The 19126-nt window shown below is 43.4% G+C and overlaps 1 protein-coding gene across 1 annotated transcript in view; it reads left to right on the plus strand.

The window, feature by feature from the left end:
- Positions 1-19126, plus strand: part of morc2 (MORC family CW-type zinc finger 2) — a 99820-nt gene that overhangs the window by 30179 nt on the left and 50515 nt on the right. Inside the window, exons 8-11 of the mRNA XM_078227350.1 lie at positions 2800-2911; positions 4042-4167; positions 5265-5344; positions 10336-10418. Coding sequence (XP_078083476.1) covers positions 2800-2911; positions 4042-4167; positions 5265-5344; positions 10336-10418 — 401 coding nt within the window. The remainder of the gene's footprint in view (positions 1-2799; positions 2912-4041; positions 4168-5264; positions 5345-10335; positions 10419-19126) is intronic.

Genomic DNA, 19126 nt, shown 5'->3' on the forward strand with positions numbered 1-19126 from the left:
TCTCTGCAATTCCAATAATGTTTAAGGGCAGATTGTTAAGAGCGTGCAAGCTCCATGTGTGTGACACTAAGCATGGATCTCAGTTTGAGTTTCGACTGAAACATTAAAAGGTTCATGATCATAATGTCTGTAGCTTTCAATTTGTGGCAGATGTCAGAATGAGTATGAGAGGGGAAATAAGATTCTAACTTGCTGTCCTTGCTGTTCTCGATGGTGTCGGATGCTATGGGATCTGTCGGTACCAGCACCATGATCCTGAGTGCAATCTCCATAGAATCCCTACAGTGCAGAAGGAAGCCATTCGGCCCATCGAGTCTGCACCGATCACAAGCCCACTCAGGCCATATTCCTGTAACCCCACATATTTACCCTGCTAATCCCTTGACACTATGGTCAATTTAGCATAGCCAATAAACCTAACCTGCACACCTTTGGACTTCAGAGAGAGGGCTGCAGGTTCAGCCTCTTTAGTGCTATTGCCATTCCCTGGGGAGCAGCATCTCTGCAATTCCAATAATGTTTAAGGGAATCCATCGGGGTGAGTGAATGAAGTTGTGACAGTCTCACTGACAGGCCTCTGATTCCTCCTGTTATGGGTGCTGTTCTGATGTCAGTGCTTGTGACATGGTGTCTGGATGATGTGCATGCTGTAACTGAATAGCTGATGGTCTGTGAAGAATCTGGCACTGGCATTAGTGGCAGGCGTGTGGTTGGGGTATGTGAATGTTTTTTGAAAAAATGTTAAACACTCTAGAGGAGGTGTGGGAACCAAGGGACATGTATCAAGTCATTGAAAATGGTAGCGAATGTTGAGAGATCAGTTAATAAAGCATGTGATAGCCTTGGTTTTATTAATTGGGGCATTGAGTCCAAGAGTAAGGGGGGCACAGTTAACTTGTGTAAGACTCTAGTTAGGCCTCAGCTGAAGAACTGCATCCAATTCTGGGTGCCATACTTGAGGAAGGATGTGAGGGCATTGGAGAGAGTACAGAGGAGATTCACAAGAGTGATTCCAGGGATAATGAACTGTAGCTTTGGAGAGATTGGGTCTGTTTTTCTTAGAGAAAATAAGGCTATGGGGAGACTTTTTAGAGGTATTCGAGATCCTGAGGGGTATGGACAGGGTAAAACTGTTCGCTGTCAATAGTATATCAAGAACTAGAGGACACGTTTTCAAAATAAAGGGCAAAAGGAGAAGTGATATGGGGAAACCATTTTTTACCCAGTGGGTGGTTGGAGCCTGGAATGAACTTCCTGAGAGGGTGGTGGAGGCAAGTTTGATCGAGGTAGTCAAAAGGGAATTGGATTGCTATCTGAAAATAAAGAATGTGCAAGGCTACGGGAATAAGGCAGGAATGTGGGACAAGGTAGAATTGCTCTTTCAGAGAGCCAGTGCTGACTTGATGGGTTGTATGGCCTCCTGCACTGTAAAGGTTCTGTTGAGTGAGAGCTTCGAGTGCTGCAGAATGAGCGATGAGGGTGTAGTGCATTGGACATGAGGATGATGCTTTGATGGGTATTGGATGTGATGTGAAGATTCATTTCCTGAGCTTGAGTTGCTGTGTAAGGTCGTTAAATTTTGGACAATGACCTGCTTGGTCACTTGCTCACACTGCCTTTTTGAGGATCCCTTGAAGGTATCCTTCTCCGCTGAGGAAGGCCTCTTTCCTGTCCATGTCCATCATTAGTGCCTCCAGAGTGGCATCTGTAAAATGTTGGGCCGGTGCTCCATTATCCTTCACTTTCAATGTTACTGTTTCAACTGGAACAAGTGTTGGGCTTGCATTCTCTTAGACCTAGCCTCACCCTCCCATTGTGCCTGCAGCCAACCACGCAGCTTGTGTCAGGCTGCATATTACAGTTATGGTAATGAGCCACCATGAAGGTTGCCTACCTCCAACAAAAGAAATCAATCCCCCTCCCCCTCCCAATTAACAGCACAGATTAATTTTCAGCTGCCTTTGTTATGGATTGAAAGCACTCTCAGAAATAAATTATTCAGGACCAATGTGGTCACACTTTACCAATGTTGGAATTCTTTGGGAAAATGATAAGGAAAATGTAGTGAATATGGATTTTCAAAGCACTTGATAAGATATCTCGCAAGAGGTAGATGGTAAAGGTAAAAGCATATGGAAATCGGAGTATTGTGGACAAGCGGATTTGTGCTTTTAAGGCAGAAAACAAAATATAGGGACTAAAGGAAGATTCTTGAACCGGAAAGAACTGATTGGTGTTCTATGGAATATAGCGTTCTGTGTTGTGATTGCCAATAAGGATATAAATGACTTGAGGAAATTTGGTAATCCCCAATTTTGTGATGTGGCAAATTACAGAAAAATGTGAAAGATTACCAGAGGATATTAGATAATGAAATGGGAGATTTTGGAAGTAAGAATGGGGTAGAAAAATCTGCAAAGATCTCAAAATGAGGAACTGATGTACAGGATGCTAAAAGTGATAACACAAGTCAACACATTTTTAAAAGCAGACAACTGAACTTATAACTATAAAGGGATTGAATGCGAAATGTTAGGAAGTGTTGAATTGTTTGAGAAAAGCGTTCGCATAGATGGATTGTGGAGAAAAACATTGCAGTCTTGGTACAATCTTGATGAGGTATGTGGCCTGTAATATTCTGATTCTTTCATAAATAGTTTAAAAATTGCTGAGGAAGCTTTAAGTAATATATTTGAAATGTGTGTCAAAGCTGAATGTGTTAATGGTGCACTGTGCTGAAATGTGTATTTATTTAATCCTATCCTGCATTCTGAACAGTTTTCTTTTAATCCCTTGTAGGGACTTTGGTGATTGTTTATAACCTTAAACTGATGGATAATGGGGAACCAGAACTGGATGTTACCTCTGATCCTACTGATATTCTGATGGCAGGACCACAACTTGAAGGAGTGTAAGTAATTAGTCTGAGGCACTGGATTGGGGAACAGAAACCACCTGAAACAAACAGATAAACAAAGTCAGAGTCTTATTGACTCAACCTTGGGAGTGAAATGGAGCTTTTTGCGTTATCCATAATTGAAACTAGAACTTAAAACAATTATTTTCTGAAATACGTTGATCCCACGGGCCCAACTTAAATAGAGTGCTGTAGTTGAGTGACGTTGGTCAGTAAGACTCAGACTGGTCTGTTTTTTCTTGTTTGTGGTTGTCACAATAATTACTCAATTTGATGTGAACCTTTCAGGCATTTTATCAATTCACTTTGAAAATCGCAAGAAGTAAAGGGGATGATGAGTAATCTAAAGATATAGTTCCAAGGTTACTGTCATCTGGAAACAGAATTATAAAGGCAAATGAGGTGTTTACCTCTTCTTTCCATCCTTCCCCCTTTCATTTCACCGTGAGAAACTGGGGCGGCACAGTAGCACAGTGTTCGGCACTACTGCCTCAGAGCTCCCGGGTTCGATTCCCGGCTTGGGTCACTGTCTGCGTGGAGTTTGTACGTTCTCCCCAAGTCTGCGTGGGTTTCCTCCGCGTGCTCTGGCTTCCTCCCGCAGTCTTAAAGACATGCTGGTTAGGTGCATTGTCTCGAACAGGCGCTGGAGTGTGGCGACTCGGGGAATTTCACAGTGGCTTCATTGCAGTGATAATGTAAGCCTCACTTGTAACTAATAAATAAACTTTAGATGATTGAGGGGAAAAAGCTCTGACAAACTTCCGTTAAAAAAAATTTTTTAAACTTGTAAATTAACTTAATGCCCCTCTCTTTGTAATGCTGCCCTGTACATAGTCACTAGGGCGTGTTTATAGGAGGATCCTGTGTTGGCCTTTGCCCCTTTTTTCTTGTCCCCCCCTCAGTATGTCCACCCCGAAACCCATTTTAGCTCATTGAGATTAATGTGAGAGCTTTGCAGGGACTGGCCTTGGATTTTCCCTAGTGAAAAGCTTCTCTTCCTGGAAACTGGATCACTCGTAAGATCGCTTTTCAAGTTAGTAAACAGCTGGTCCCCACTGAAGATTACTGTGTGATTGTGGGCAGCCAATAATTTTTTTGTTCTAATGTAAGTATCTATTTTACAGAAAACCAGAACGACGCTCCTTCAGGGCATACACAGCTGTACTGTACATCGACCCTCGGATGAGAATTTTTATCCAGGGTCACAAGGTGCGAACGAAACGACTCTCCTGCTGCTTGTTTAGACCCAGGTAAATAAAGGAACCTTTGTATCATAGATAAAAATTTGCATCTACATAGTGCCTTTCACTATCTCAGGATGTCCTAAAATGCTTTATAGCTAATTAAGTACAGTGCAGTCATTGTCGGGGGTAAAGGTGTCGACCAATTTACAAACAGCAAGTTCTCACTAACAGTAATGTGATGATGAGCAGACTTTTTAACAATGCTGGTTGAGATTAATATAAACTAGAACATTGAGGCGGAATCCTTTGTTCTTTTCAAATTAGTAGCTTAGAATTTTTTACATCCATTCGAGAGTGCAGATATGTGATCTCAGTTTAACAACTGAAACGGAGAACTTCTTGAAATTATAGCATTCCCTCTGCACTGCACTCGGACATCAGCCAAGATTTTGAGCTCGAGTCTCTGGAGTGAGACTTGAACCCACAACTTGAACCCATCATATGGATATACAGCAACAATGGAGAGTTGAGGTACGATTTAGCTGTAATTTAACTGAATGATGGAACAGGCTTGAGGAGCTGAATGATCTACTCTAGTATGGGCGGCACGGTAGCACAGTGGTTAGCACTGCTGCTTCACAGCTCCAGGGACCTGGGTCCGATTCCCGGCTTGGGTCACTGTCGGTGTGGAGTTTGCAAGTTCTCCTCGCATCTGCATGGGTTTCCTCCCATAGTCCAGAGATGTGCGGGTTAGGTTGATTGGCCGTGCTAAAATTGCCCTTAGTGTCGTGAGATGCCTAGGTTAGAGGGATTAGTGGGTAAATATGTAGGGCCTGGATGGGATTGTGGTCGGTGCAGACTCGATGGGCCGACTGGCCTCTTTCTGTACTGTAGGGATTCTATGATTCTAGTACCTATGTTCTTGTGAGCGAAGGCAGTGTTTCCTCGTGAACGGGACTTTCTTTACATTTGAGCCAATTCTACACTACAACCGAAATAATATCACCCAATAGTTTAAGATCTTGAAATAATGATTATGCTAGTCAAACATAATTTTTATATGTACATTTGAATTGTGAAATACTTCGTAAATTATTTCTGCACAATTTCCAGTTTGTGTCTTGACCTGTGCTCTGATTAACTTCTCTCCCTCCCTTTCACAGAATGTACAAGTATACATCAAATCGGTTTAAGACCCGTGCAGAACAGGAAGTGAAAAAAGCTGAACATTTAATGAAAATAGGTATGTAAGAGCAGGCGGAATAATGTTTAGCATTTTCCCATTGCATCGGTTTTGAAGGATGTAAAACGTTGTTATGAATGATAAAGAATTGAAAACATTTTTCACAGTGACACTTCATAAATAATTTGTTTGTTAAATGGAAGCCCTGGGGTGGAAGTTAACTATATTGATCAGCTACGACCCAAGTTAAGCTCTGGCTTGTACTGAATTAAGAGATCTCAGCTGGGGATGAGGTGAAAGATTGACCTAGGGGTCAAGGGTGGCACGGTGGCACAGTGGTTAGCAGTGCTGTCTCACAGCGCCAGGGGCCTGGGTTCAATTTGCGGCTTGGGTCACTGTCTGTGCAGAGTCTGCACATTCTCTCTGTGTCTGCATGGGTTTCCTCTCAGTGCTCTGGTTTCCTTCCACAGTCCAAAAGACGTGCTGGTTAGGTGCATTGACCATGCTAAGTTCTCCCTCAGTGTTACCCAACAGGCGCCAGAGTGTGGCGACTAGAGGATTTTCACAGTAACTTCATTACAGTGTTAATGTAAGCCTACTTGTGACACTGAAATATACTTAGAAAACTTAGAAACTGGAGGTTTCCTGCTTCTGGTCTCTATCTCGTGATCTCAGCTGAAGTACAATGTGTATGTGCTTGGCCGAGGGGTCAATGGTGCGAAGCTACCATCTGTGGGACTATGACTGACGCCTGTGAATCAGAATCCCGCCTAACTGAACTTCCTCCCATACTTCACTTGCCATTTTTCATTCAAACGTAAACTGTTGATATGTGAGATACTTGACTGTGGGTGGGGAGAAAATGTAGAAGGTGGTGTCAGAAGAGGGCAAGTGTTAAATGATGGACATATTTCTAACTGATCGATGTTGGTGAATGATGAGGTATGCAAAATGTTGTCACTTTTTTTTCTAATTCCTTTCTCATTTGGGGGGTGCTAATGCCAATTGTATAATCCGACATAAAACAAGGAACAACTCAGTATTGCATCATGCATGTGTAACCACTAAGCTACTGAGTCCCCATGCAATACTTTATCTATAACATAGAGGCTGATTCTAGCATTTCTCAAAAGTAAACTTGGGAAATATTACAGGGCTTTCCCATGATCATTGAAAAAATACAGAACACAGCACAGCTCCCATGATGAGCTGAATGGCTGCCTCCTGCGCTATAATCATTCTGAACCTGTGATGGTGTTTTCAAGTAGGAGCTATTAGTGACCTATTGATATTCACTGTCTAGGCTTACTCATGAATGATATTAGGAAACCTTTGTCACCCATAAAAATATTTACCCCTGCAAACAGTCACACTATAGGAAAGGAAGGGAGTGAGGGAAGAAATGGATAAACAAATTCAGAATTGAGCCTGTGCTTCATTGTATGAATTTAATTACCAAATTTATGTAAATCCTCTCAATTCTGATGGCAACACTATTTCATGTCCGTCTTAGACCAAATGATGTCCTGGTTGTACAGAATGCAGAACGGAGATCAGGGTTTGAGGGTGGGGATGCAGTGAGGAAGAGCTGAGAGAAGGATGAAGCACTTAGTCATGGGAGAAAAGTTGATGGACCAGCCTGTTATCCGGTTTTTAATTTAAACACCTGGCGAGCATTCAAATTTAATGAGACAAACAAGGATGGTAATTGACACACTCATTCATTCAATTATTTCTTTATTTAATACTTTTAATACAGTTGCAAGTCATTTTTTTTACTGAACTTTAACACTTAACTGAACATCAACTCTAAACTGAACTTTAACTCTTAACTGCACATTAACTTTAACTGAATATCAACTTTAATTATTTAACTGAAAATAGATATTACTGAGTTTAGGGAAAACCTTGGCCAAGAAATAGCCTCAATGTAGAATCTATCATCTTCTCTGAAGCATCCTTCAGAGTACATGTCTTGCAATGGTTTGTCTCTATAGAGTTGTCGCTGGCAAACAAAGGACTGCACATGCCTTTCATCCATAAATCGTCCACTTGCTTCCAGAGGATTCTTAATTGGCTTCTGGTTATGCAGTTGGCTGGATGACAGTGAAATTACTTGCAAACGACGCCATTACACTTGCTTCACGTGACATGTTCCGTTCATAACGGCAATAAATCGAAGCCATAATGTCTAAGTCAAATGTAAACAACTTCCAGACTAGAGCCTTGATCAGAACCTTATCCAGAGCAACTTTACGACCTGAATCTGGTTTTATATACAAGTTGACCAAACATCCCAGCATGCTTAACTCGCAGCCAGAAAAACCATTTACGCCACTATTGGCATTATTGTTGTTAAATCATTGTTGTAGCCGTTCTTTCTCCACCCACAAGCCATTTTCATAGAATCATAGAATCCCTGTAGTGCAGAAGGAGACCATTTGGCCCGTCAAGCCTGCACCAACAACAATCCCACCCAAGCCCTTAACCTCACTCACTTACCCTGCTATTCCCCCTGACACTAAGGGGCAATTTAGCATGGCCAATCAACTTAATCCGCACATCTTTGGAATGTGAGAGGAAGCCAGAGCATGTGGAGGAAACCCATACAGACATGGGGAGAACGTGCAAACTCCACACAGGCAGTCATCCAAGGCTGGAGTTGAACCCGGGTCCCGCCAACTGCGTAACCAGAAGCCAATTAAGAATCCTCTGTAAGGCAGCAGTGGTAACTATCATGCCACCCTTTTCCTTCCTGTTTCACACATTGAGTATATGTTTAGTTTTTTTAGAAACGATTGTCATTTTCACAAAGTTGAATGCTCAGAATTTGTGTTCTTTGTCCTTGCTGAAATTTATAAACATAGGAAATCAAGACATTAGGAAGTCATACGGCACTTAATGCTTGCTACACCATTTGTTAAAATCATGATTGATCCTTACTTTCAACTCCACTTTTCCTCTGACCCTCTTATCCCTCGATTCCCTTAGTTTCCAAATCTCAGGTACCAGAGCATCCACTGTCCTCTGGGACAGAGAATTCCAAAGATCCATAACTCTCAGTGCAGAAATTTCACCTCATCTCATTCCAAATGTCTTTCCATTTATTCTGAGATTATGTCCTCTGGTTCTAGACTGTTCAGCCAGGAGAAACCAATTCTCAGCAACTACCCTGTCAAACTCTTTCAGAATCCTATATATTGCAATGAGATAACTTCTCATTCTTGGTATAGGCCCATTCTACTCGATTTATTAAATCATAAAATGGGTGGTGGCAAAATGGCACAGTTGCCCATGCTAAATTGCCCCTCGTCCAAAGATGTGTAGTTGGGTGGACTAACCACGGTAAATGCGTGGGGTTACAGGGATAGGGCGGAGGAGTGGGCCTGGGTAGGATGCTCTTTCAGAGGGAGAGTTGGTGCAGACTTGATGGGCCGGATGGCTTCTTTCTGCACTTCCTATGGATCTATGATTTTATTGTTTACTTTTTCAATAGTAAAGATAGCATATTAAATATCCTTATGATTCTGAGGAGAAATGGATGATGAACTGCAATAGAAGAGTTGAACATAGGAACAAGAGTTGGCATTCAGCTGGTCAATCCTGCACCACCATTTGATACAATCATGGCTGATTGGATATTTCATAACTTCTTACATTGTTATTAAAGCTATCAATCTCAATCTTAAACATACTCAATGACTGAGCTTCCACAGCTCTCTGGGTAGAGGTTCAAAGATTCAGAACCCTTTGTAACAAAATTATTCAATCTTGGTCCTTACTTGAAATTACAGCCCCTGGTTCTAGACTCCCAACCAAGGGAAATATCTTACCTGCATCTACCCTGGTCTATTCGTTTTAAGTATTTTGTAGGTTTCAATGAGATCACTTCATTCTTTGAAACTCCAGAGAAGACCGTCCTGCCATCCCCGGAACAAGTCCGCTGAACCTTCATTGCACTCGCTCTTATGGCAATAATATTCTTTGAGGTGAGGGGACCAAAACTGGACATTACTGCAGGTGCAATTTAAGACCGTCCTGCCATCCCCGGAACAAGTCCGCTGAACCTTCATTGCACTCGTTCTTATGGCAATAATATTCTTTGAGGTGAGGGGACCAAAACTGGACGTTACTGCAGTTGCAGTTTAACCAAGCTTTAACAATTGAAGCAGGACTTCATTACTCCTACACTCAAATCCTTTAGCGATAAAGGCTAACATTTCTTCAAACAATAACAAAAATATAGTCAACTTGAAATATTTTGAGGATGCTTTTGCAAAATGCTGAGTGAATTAACATGACAGATGGATTTAAGGAGGGAAGCAGTATCACGACTGCTGAAGGCTGTCCCACCAATACTGCCAAGAAAGGAAGATGCACAGGACCCATACTACACCACCAAAAGCACATGGCCGGGTTTGACAATGATGTCTTTCATTGCACAAAGCTTGTAACATGGCTGGCCACTTCACTCAATCAATTCGAAAATCTCACTTGCCAGTGGGGCCAGAGTAGTTAAATGGAACTATGCAGGAGAGGGATTTGTAAATCCGGGCAAGGGTGTTGAAATCTACTTTGAACCTAAGACATTGCATTACTACTTTGTGTGGTTTATTAAGTCATGAAGGAAGCATTGCATTATTCACTGAAAATGCAGAACATACTTGTCTCAATACTTAGGGGCTGGCCTGTACTGCTCCAGGTGTGGCAAAATGCAACTTCACACCTGGATTTTCTTTTGAGTATTTTCATCTCCGAAGAATTGGACAAGGGCAAAAGCAAACCTCCTTGGACTGGTTTGTATTCAAGCTGCAGATTTCAGATCAACATTGCAGCAACTGCAAAGCTGTTGAGCCATCGCCTTGTTGGGTATGGTGCATGGCAGGAGCAGCTCTTAACAAGTAATAGAGGAGAAAAACTTCAAAGATGAACTCTTAATTCTTCTAGAGTTTTTCCACTGTCAGACATGTGTGTGTTTTATTTTAATGAAGTTGTGAATGTTCACACTGTCGTGACTCTGAACCTGCCTCATGCTGTTCTATTGTTTTCAGCTGAGGAGAAGTCGTGGGAAGCAGAAAGCAAAGCACGATCCCTCGTATTAAAGTTGGGAGATGACTTGAGCAGGGAAGCAAGGGTGAGCCATTTTGACTTGTATTTTAAACAATTACAGCACAATCATTATATATTCAAATGCAAATCATGTGCCTGAATATAAATTATGCACACAAATTTGTGTGTGTCTTATAGGTTGGAGTAAAGCATCCACCTTATAATAGGCAGCCACACTAGGCATCAAAGTGGTCTGTTTCTTTGTCTGATTATCAACATTCTTGCTTTAATTTGCAAGTGCTTTCAATGTTCTTTTATATATCTTTGTATAACCAAGAGGTTGTGTAAAATTGTATCGGTTACATGTTTTCTTGAGTGTTAAATGTGTTTATGCGTAAAGTATCATGTTTAAAGTTGAGATTTGGTTTTACCTTGTAAGATGTTAAAATCATGAGTTTTAATGTAGACATTACTTCTTATGAAATCTGGTTTGTCACCATGAAGTGTTCAGAATAATTCCATAATTAATGGATCTCAGATAACTGTGTGCCAAAGATTGGCAAGATGAAAAAGCTGAATTTGCTGCTCAGAGATGTAGCTTAGTTCAAGTTTTACCACAGCTAATACTCATTCCAAGATGTTATTGTAGAGTTCAGTTAACCATTTTAATAGACATCCTCATTCCATAGAACCATAGAAAATTACAGCTCAGAAACAGGCCTTTTGGCCCTTCTTGTCTGTGCCGAACCATTTTATGCCTAGTCCCACTGACCTGCACTTGGACCATATCCCTCCACACCCCTCTCATCCATGAACCCGTCCAAGTTTTTCTTAAATGTTAAAAGTGACCCCGCATTTACCACTTTATCCGGCAGCTCATTCCACACTCCCACCACTCTCTGCGTGAAGAAGCCCCCCCTAATATTCCCTTTAAACTTTTCTCCTTTCACCCTTAACCCGTGCCCTCTGGTTTTTTTCTCCCCTAGCCTCAGTGGAAAAAGCCTGCTTGCATTCACTCTATCTATACCCATCAAAATCTTATACACCTCTATCAAATCTCCCCTCAATCTTCTACGCTCCAAGGAATAAAGTCCCAACCTTCCATGTATGTTTCTGCATCATTTTAGTATTTAGGATTTTTATTCTTGAAATTGTATATATAATTGAGACTCTAGTTTCTAACTCTTCTGACAGTTGGTAGGGTTTGATAGTACGATGTGGGATCGTTAAATTGAGAACAACTGCAGAATTTCAAGCTGCTGAGGGATCTATGTGTTCTTGTGCATGAGTCACAAAAGGTTAGTATGCAGGTGCAGCATGTAATCAAGAAGGCTAATGGAGTGCTAAGCTTTATTACGAGGAGAAATGAGCATAAAAGTAAGGATGTTGTGCTTCAGTTTGTGATGATACTATGCCTTTAAGAAATGTGTTTGCATCCTGGTTCTTGTGATGGGTATGTTTAAGAGCACACTGTGTTTAGTTGGCACTGATCTGTTTGCCCCAGCCAGCCCACATGTAGAAGAATAATTGATCCTAGACATTGTAATCTGAGCTCATGCAATTTTGTATTTTGTGGTTGTCCTCTGGGGTTTCAGAATAGGGTTGATTGACAGGAGGTGGAGTCATATGAATGGGAGGAGCTATGCTTACAGACACAAGCAGGCAGTTTTTTTTATTCATTCATGGAACTTGGGCATCGCTGGCTGGCCAGCATTTATAGCTTGTCCCTAATTGCCCTTGAGAAGGTGGTGGTGAATCGCTGCAGTCCATGTGCTGTGGGTTGACCCACAATGCCGTTAAGGAGGGAATTCCAGGATTTTGACCCAGTAACTGCGAAGGAACAGTGATATATTTCCAAGTCAGGACAGTGAGTGGCTTGGAGGGGAACTTGCAGGAGGTGGTGTTCCCATCTATCTGCTGCCCTTGTGCTTCTAGATGGAAGTGATCATGGGTTTGGGAGGTGCTGTCTAAGGATCTTTGGTGAATTGCTGCAGTGCATCTTGCATCTTGAATGCAATACACACTGCTGCTACTGAGTGTCGGTGGTTGAGGGAGTGGGTGTTTGTAGATGTGGTGCCAATCAAGCGGGCTGCTTTGTCCTGGATGGTATCAAGCTGCTTGTGTTGTTGGAGCTGCACCATCCAGGCAAGTGGGGAGTTTTCCATCACACTCCTGACTTGTGCCTTGTAGATGATGGATAGACTCTGGGGAGTCAGGAGGTGAGTTACTCACCGCAGTATTTCTAGCCTCTGACCTGCTCTTGTAGCCACTGTGTTTATGTGGCAAGTTTTCTGCTTGGGTCTGCAAGGAGCGAGAGGTCTATTTTTTCTCTCTGGAGATTGCAGTTTGGGACCTGCTAGAAAATTGGTATATCTATCCAGGGGTGTTCTGGAAGCTTGAGGACTAGCAGCCTGCATTAAATCACATAAGCCTGTTGTTTGCTAACTGATTTTGAAGAAGAGTTTATGAGGAATATTGCTTAAATTGGAACTAATAGAGAGAGGCAACAGTTAAAAATTATATCTAGTCATGTTTAAATATTTCAATTGGTAAAAGTTACACTAATTCTTTTTGTAATAGTTAAAAGTTTGTTTTGTTAAAAGCTTTCTAGTGGGTCAATAGAATCACATCTGGAATGAAACACCTTATCCTCACACTGTGATGTTAGTGTACCTTCAAGAGATTTTTTTATTTTAAATCATGCTCTCTGCAGCTCATTAGCTAATGTCTTTGTTGTCGGCTTGACTGGAGATGTCCGCTTATTGTTGCTTAAATGGGGGTTTGTTTATTTTGTCTCTTTTGACTCTGCATTGTTAGGTGAAGAACTGTTTGGCAGGTCAAATGATAGGAGCTTTTTCATTTTCAGTTTGGAGCTGCAGGTTTCAGTTTTAGAAGGGACAGCAAGCTGAAAAGAAATCTCTCTCTGGTTTTGGAAATTCTGCTGAAAGCAAGGTCTTGCCTTTCTGAAGGCGGGACTCAGCTGTTGGTAGCTTGCTTAGAGTCCCTGGTGTTTTGGGTAACTATTCTGACTTCAAATTGTTCTCCGTCTATCCAGAGAACTGCAGACTGAATCCAAAGGATTCAATTCCAGTATCACGTGAGTCTTAGCCTATGCTGTGTTGAACCTGTTTGAAGGGTATTGTCTACGGCAAGGGTTTTGTTTGATTGGGACAGCTCCTATATTCATTAAGGGTTGTACGTTATCGTGATTGTTTTGTGTTGTTTGTAATTGATAGCAGTTATTGCTAATATTCTTACTATACATGTTAACTATATTCTTAAATAAACTTTGTTTGATAAAAGCTCCCTAGTGGGTCATTTGAACCATACCTGAAGTGAAACCTATCATGCTTATCTTAGCCAAAGTCAAGATGCAATACTTATGATCCAGGCGAGCTCCATAAAACACTTTGGAGTTTCTGATCTGAACATAAAACTAATGCCAAAGTCAAAAATAGTTGGGGTCTCGTCTAACTTTACAATATACCTTGGAGTTTCTGATCTGGTCCCTAACAAGTTGTGGAGATGCCGGCGTTGGACTGGGGTGAACACAGTAAGAGTTTTAACAACACCAGGTTAAAGTCCAACAGGTTTATTTGGTAGCAAATACCATTAGCTTTCGGAGTGCTGCTCCTTCGTCAGATGGAGTGGAAATGTGCTCTCAAACAGGGCACAGAGACACAAAATCAAGTTACAGAATACTGATTAGAATGCGAATCCCTACAGCCAACCGGATCTTAAAGATACAGACAATGTGGGTGGAGGGAGCATTAAGTACAGGTTAAAGAGATGTGTATTGTCTCCAGACAGGACAGCCCACAAGTCCAGGAGGCAAGCTGTGGGGGTTACTGATAATGTGACATAAATCCAACATCCCGGTTTAGGCCGTCCTCATGTGTGGGACTTGGCTATCAGTCTCTGCTCAGCGACTCTGCGTTGTCATGTGTTGTGAAGACCGCCTTGGAGAACGCTTACCTGAAGATCAGAGGCTGAATGCCCGTGACTGCTGAAGTGCTCCCCCACAGGAAGAGAACAGTCTTGCCTGGTGATTGTCGAGCGGTGTTCATTCATCCGTTGTCGTAGCGTCTGCATGGTTTCCCCAATGTACCATGCCTCGGGACATCCTTTCCTGCAGCGTATCAGGTGGACAACGTTGGCTGAGTTGCAAGAGTAGGTACCGTGTACCAGGTGGATGGTGTTCTCGCGTGAGATGATGGCATCCGTGTCGATGATCCGGAATGTCTTGCAGAAGTTGCTGTGGCAGGGTTGTGTGGTGTCGTGGTCACTGTTCTCCTGAAGGCTGGGTAGTTTGCTGCGGACAATGGTCTGTTTGAGGTTGCCCGGTTGTTTGAAGGCAAGAAGTGGGGGTGTGGGGATGGTCTTGGCGAGATGTTCGTCTTCATCAATGACATGTTAAAGGCTCCGGAGGAGATGCCGTAGCTTCTCCGCTCCGGGGAAGTACTGGACGACAAAGGGTACTCTGTCCACCGTGTCCCGTGTTTGTCTTCTGAGGAGGTGCGGTTTTTCGCTGTGGCGCGTCGGAACTGTTGATCGATGAGTCGAGCGCCATATCCTGTTCTTATGAGGGCATCTTTCAGCGTCTGGAGCTGTCTGTTGCGATCCTCCTCATCCGAGCAGATCCTGTGTATACGGAGGGCTTGTCCGTAGGGGATGGCTTCTTTAACGTGTTTAGGGTAGAAGCTGGAGAAGTGGAGCATCGTGAGGTTATCTGTGGGCTTGCGGTACAGTGAGGTGCTGAGGTGACCGTCCTTAATGGAGATGCGTGTGTCCAAGAATGCAACCGATTCCGGAGAGTAGTCCATGGTGAGTCTGATGGTGGGATGGAACTTGTTGATGTCATCATATAGTTGTTTCAGTGATTGCTCACAATGACTCCAAAGGAAGAAAATGTCATCGATGTATCTAGTGTATAGCATCGGTTGAAGGTCCTGTGCAGTGAAGAAGTCTTGTTCGAACCTGTGCATGAAGATGTTGGCATATTGAGGTGCAAATTTGGTCCCCATGGCTGTTCCGTGTGTCTGGATGAAGAACTGGTTGTTGAAGGTGAAGACATTGTGGTCCAGGATGAAGCAGATGAGTTGTAAAATTGCATCTGGAAACTGGCAGTTGACAGCGTTGAGTACTGAGGCCGTTGCAGCAATGCCATCATCGTGGGGGATGCTGGTGTAGAGTGCCAAGACATCCGTTGTGACGAGGAGTGCTCCTGGTTCAACTGCTCTATGTGCGTTGAGTTTCTGTAGGAAGTCCGTAGTGTCGCGACCAAAGCTGGGGGTTCTTTGTACAATGGGTTTCAAGATGCCCTCAACATAGCCGGAGAGGTTCTCGCACAGGGTCCCATTGCCCGATACGATGGGATGGCCGGGTGTGTTTGCCTTGTGTATCTTTGGGAGGCAGTAGAGATCTCCAACGCGGGGAGTACGTGGGATGAGAGCACGGAGGGTGCTTTGAAGGTCCAGATCAAAGGTCTTGATCAGAGTGTTGAGTTGACGGGTGTGTTCTTTGGTCGGATCTGTCCTGTCTGGAGACAATACACATCTCTTTAACCTGTGCTTAATGCTCCCTCCACCCACATTGTCTGTATCTTTAAGATCTGGTTGGCTGTAGGGATTCGCATTCTAATCAGTATTCTGTAACTTGATTTTGTGTCTCTGTGCCCTGTTTGAGAGCACATTTCCACTCCATCTGACAAAGGAGCAGCGCTCCGAAAGCTAATGGTATTTGCTACCAAATAAACCTGTTGGACTTTAACCTGGTGTTACTGCCCTAACAAGTTATACAGGGCATTGGTGGCACTGCATCTCAAATACTGTGTGCAGTATTGGTCTCCTGATTTAAGGAAGAATGTAAGTATGTTGGAGGCAGTTCAGAGGAGGTTTACTAGATTGATTAAACACATGAATGGAAAAACCACAGGAGATGATGGGATTCCAGTGGAGAATTTCAAACTTGAAGCAGAAGAGATCACCCTGCATCTCCATCTGCTATTGCTGGAAATACGCGACAGAAGAAATCCCTGCCAATCTCAAGGATACCATCACCACCATCTTCAAGAAAGGAGACAAAGAGGACTGTGGGAATTATCGAGAAATCTGCATACTTGCCATGTCTGGAAGATCATCGCCTGAATCGTCGCTCGCTGCCTTCTCCAGTCTCCGAAGAAATCCTTCCAGAAAGCTGATGTGACTTCCGACCAAACCATGGAACAGACATGATTTACACTGAACAAAGAAAATTACAGCACAGGAACAGGCCCTCCAAGCCTGCACCGACCATGCTGTCCGACTTAACTAAAAAACCCTACCCTTCCGGGGACCATATCCCTCTATTCCCATCCTATGCATGTATTTGTCAAGACGACCTTTAAATGTCACTATTGTATCCGCTTCCACTACCTCCCCCGGCAACGCGTTCCAGGCATCCACTACTCTGTGTAAAAAATCTGCTTTGTACATCTCCTTTAAACCTTGCCCCTCACACCTTTAAACCTGTGCCCCCTGGTAATTGATTCTTCCACCCTGGGAAAAAGCTTCTGACTATCCACTCTGTCCATGCCTCTCAATCTTGTAGACTTCTATCAGGTCTCCCCTCAACCTCCGTCGCTCCAGTGAGAACAAACCAAGTTTCTCCAACCTCTCCTCATAGCTAATGCCCTCCATACCAGGCAACATCCTGGTAAATCTTTTCTGTGCCCTCTCCAAAGCCTCCACATCCTTCTGGTAGTGTGGAGACCAGAATTGAACACTATATTCCAAGTGCGGCCTAACTAAGGTTCTATAAAGCTGCAACATGACTTTCCAATTTTTAAACTCAATGCCCCGGCCGATGAAGGCAAGCATGCCGTATGTCTTCTTGACTACCTTCTCCACCTGCATTGTCACTTTCAGTGAACTGTGTACCTGTACACCCAGATTGCTCTGCCTATCAATTCTCTTAAGGGTTCTGCCATTTACTGTATAGTTCCTATCTGTATTAGACCTTCCAAAATGCATTACCTCACATTTGTGAGGTAGGCAATTGTTAGACAACTTGAGGAAAAATGCCAAGAGCAACATGGTCTTCATCAATCTGACCAAAGCTTTGACTTGGTCAGTCGGGAAGTGCTTTGGAAGAGCCTGTGAAAGGCCAACTGGCCAGAGAAATTCATCAGCATCCTCTGACTCCTCCATGACAAGATGTCGGCGACAGTCCTCACCAATGGAAATAAGACACAAATCTTTGAGGTCAAGACTGGAGTTGAGCAGGAATGTGTCATCACCTCCACTCTTTTCTCCATCTTTATTGCCACCATCCTTGTCGAGAACAAACTTCCCAGTTGAATGGCCATTGTCTGCAGGATGGACGGCAAGCTTCGTGGAACTTGAGTATGCGGATGACATTGCCATCTCTGATCTCTCAGAAGAGAATCTCCAAGCAATGCTTGACACCTTCACGGAAGCATACCAAAGAATCTGTCTCAATCTTGAAGACTCAAGCCCTTTACCAACTCACCCGAGGGCAAGATCTGACCTCTCCCTCTATCAAGATCAATGGAGAAACCCTCCCAAATGTGGAACATTCCCCTACCTGGGGAGTCACCTTTCATTGAAAGATAACATTGATGCGGGGATCTAACATTGTGTCCAATCTGCGAGTGCTGTCTTCGGACACCTAAGACTGCGACGACTGCGATATTTGTGCTGACACCAGGATACTCGTTTACAAGGCAATTATCCTCCCAACTTCTCTATATGGCTCAGAAATTTGGATTGCACACAGATGCCACCTCAAAGCTCTGGAGAGGTACAATCAATGCTGCCTAGATGGATTCTCCGCATCATCTCAGAGGACAGGCGTACTAACATCAGTGTCCTTGAAGGAGCCAAGAGCATCAGCATCGATCATTTGAAACCAACTCCGCTGGTCTTGGGATGACAAGGAGTCGCGACTACCAAAGCAAATAATCTTCGCCCAACTCGAGGAAAGCTTCTGAACAAGAGGAGGATAAAGGGAGCGCTTCAGACACCCTGAAGGCTTACCTCGAGAGATGCAACATAGACATCAATAGCCTAGGAGACCCTTCCTCAGGAGAGGTCTATTTGGAGGAACCTTTTTTTAAGGTTTATTTATTAGTGTCACAAGTAGGCTTGCATGAACAGGGCAATGAAGTTACTGTGAAAATCTCCTAGTTGCCCCACACCGGCGCCTGTTTGGGTACACTGAGGGAGAATTTAGCATGGCCAATGCCTTTGAGACTGTGGGAGGAAGCTGGAGGACCCGGAGGAAACCCACACAAACACTGGGAGAATGTGCAGACTCTGCACAGAGTCAGTGACCCAAGCTGAGAATTGAACCCAGGTCCCTGGCGCTCTGAGGCAGCAGTGCTAACCACTGTGCCATCGCCTCCTGATTGAAGGGACGTGATTCTTTGAGGGCATCCGATGGCAAGAAGAGACCTGGAAAAAGGCCCCTGAAAAAGGAATACCAATGATCTAGAGTCTAAGGACCGGACCGAACCCACCTCTCGGAAACACCTGCCAAATATGAGGTTGAACACATGGCTCTTGGATTGGGCTCATCAGCCATGCAAGGATCCACAGAACCCATGACTAGTAACACAGAATTTCTTTGGTGGATAATCATATTCGTGAGTGATCACTGAAGGAAGAGGACTACAATCATACCTGGAATGAGGGGGTTGTTTTATGAGAATAAGTTGGAAAGGCTGGGCTTATTTCTGCTCAAGTTTAGAAGAGTAAGGCCTAACTTGATTGAAACATACAAGATCCTGAATCT

This window comes from Mustelus asterias, chromosome 13, assembly GCF_964213995.1.
Source record: "Mustelus asterias chromosome 13, sMusAst1.hap1.1, whole genome shotgun sequence".
Taxonomy (NCBI): domain Eukaryota; kingdom Metazoa; phylum Chordata; class Chondrichthyes; order Carcharhiniformes; family Triakidae; genus Mustelus; species Mustelus asterias.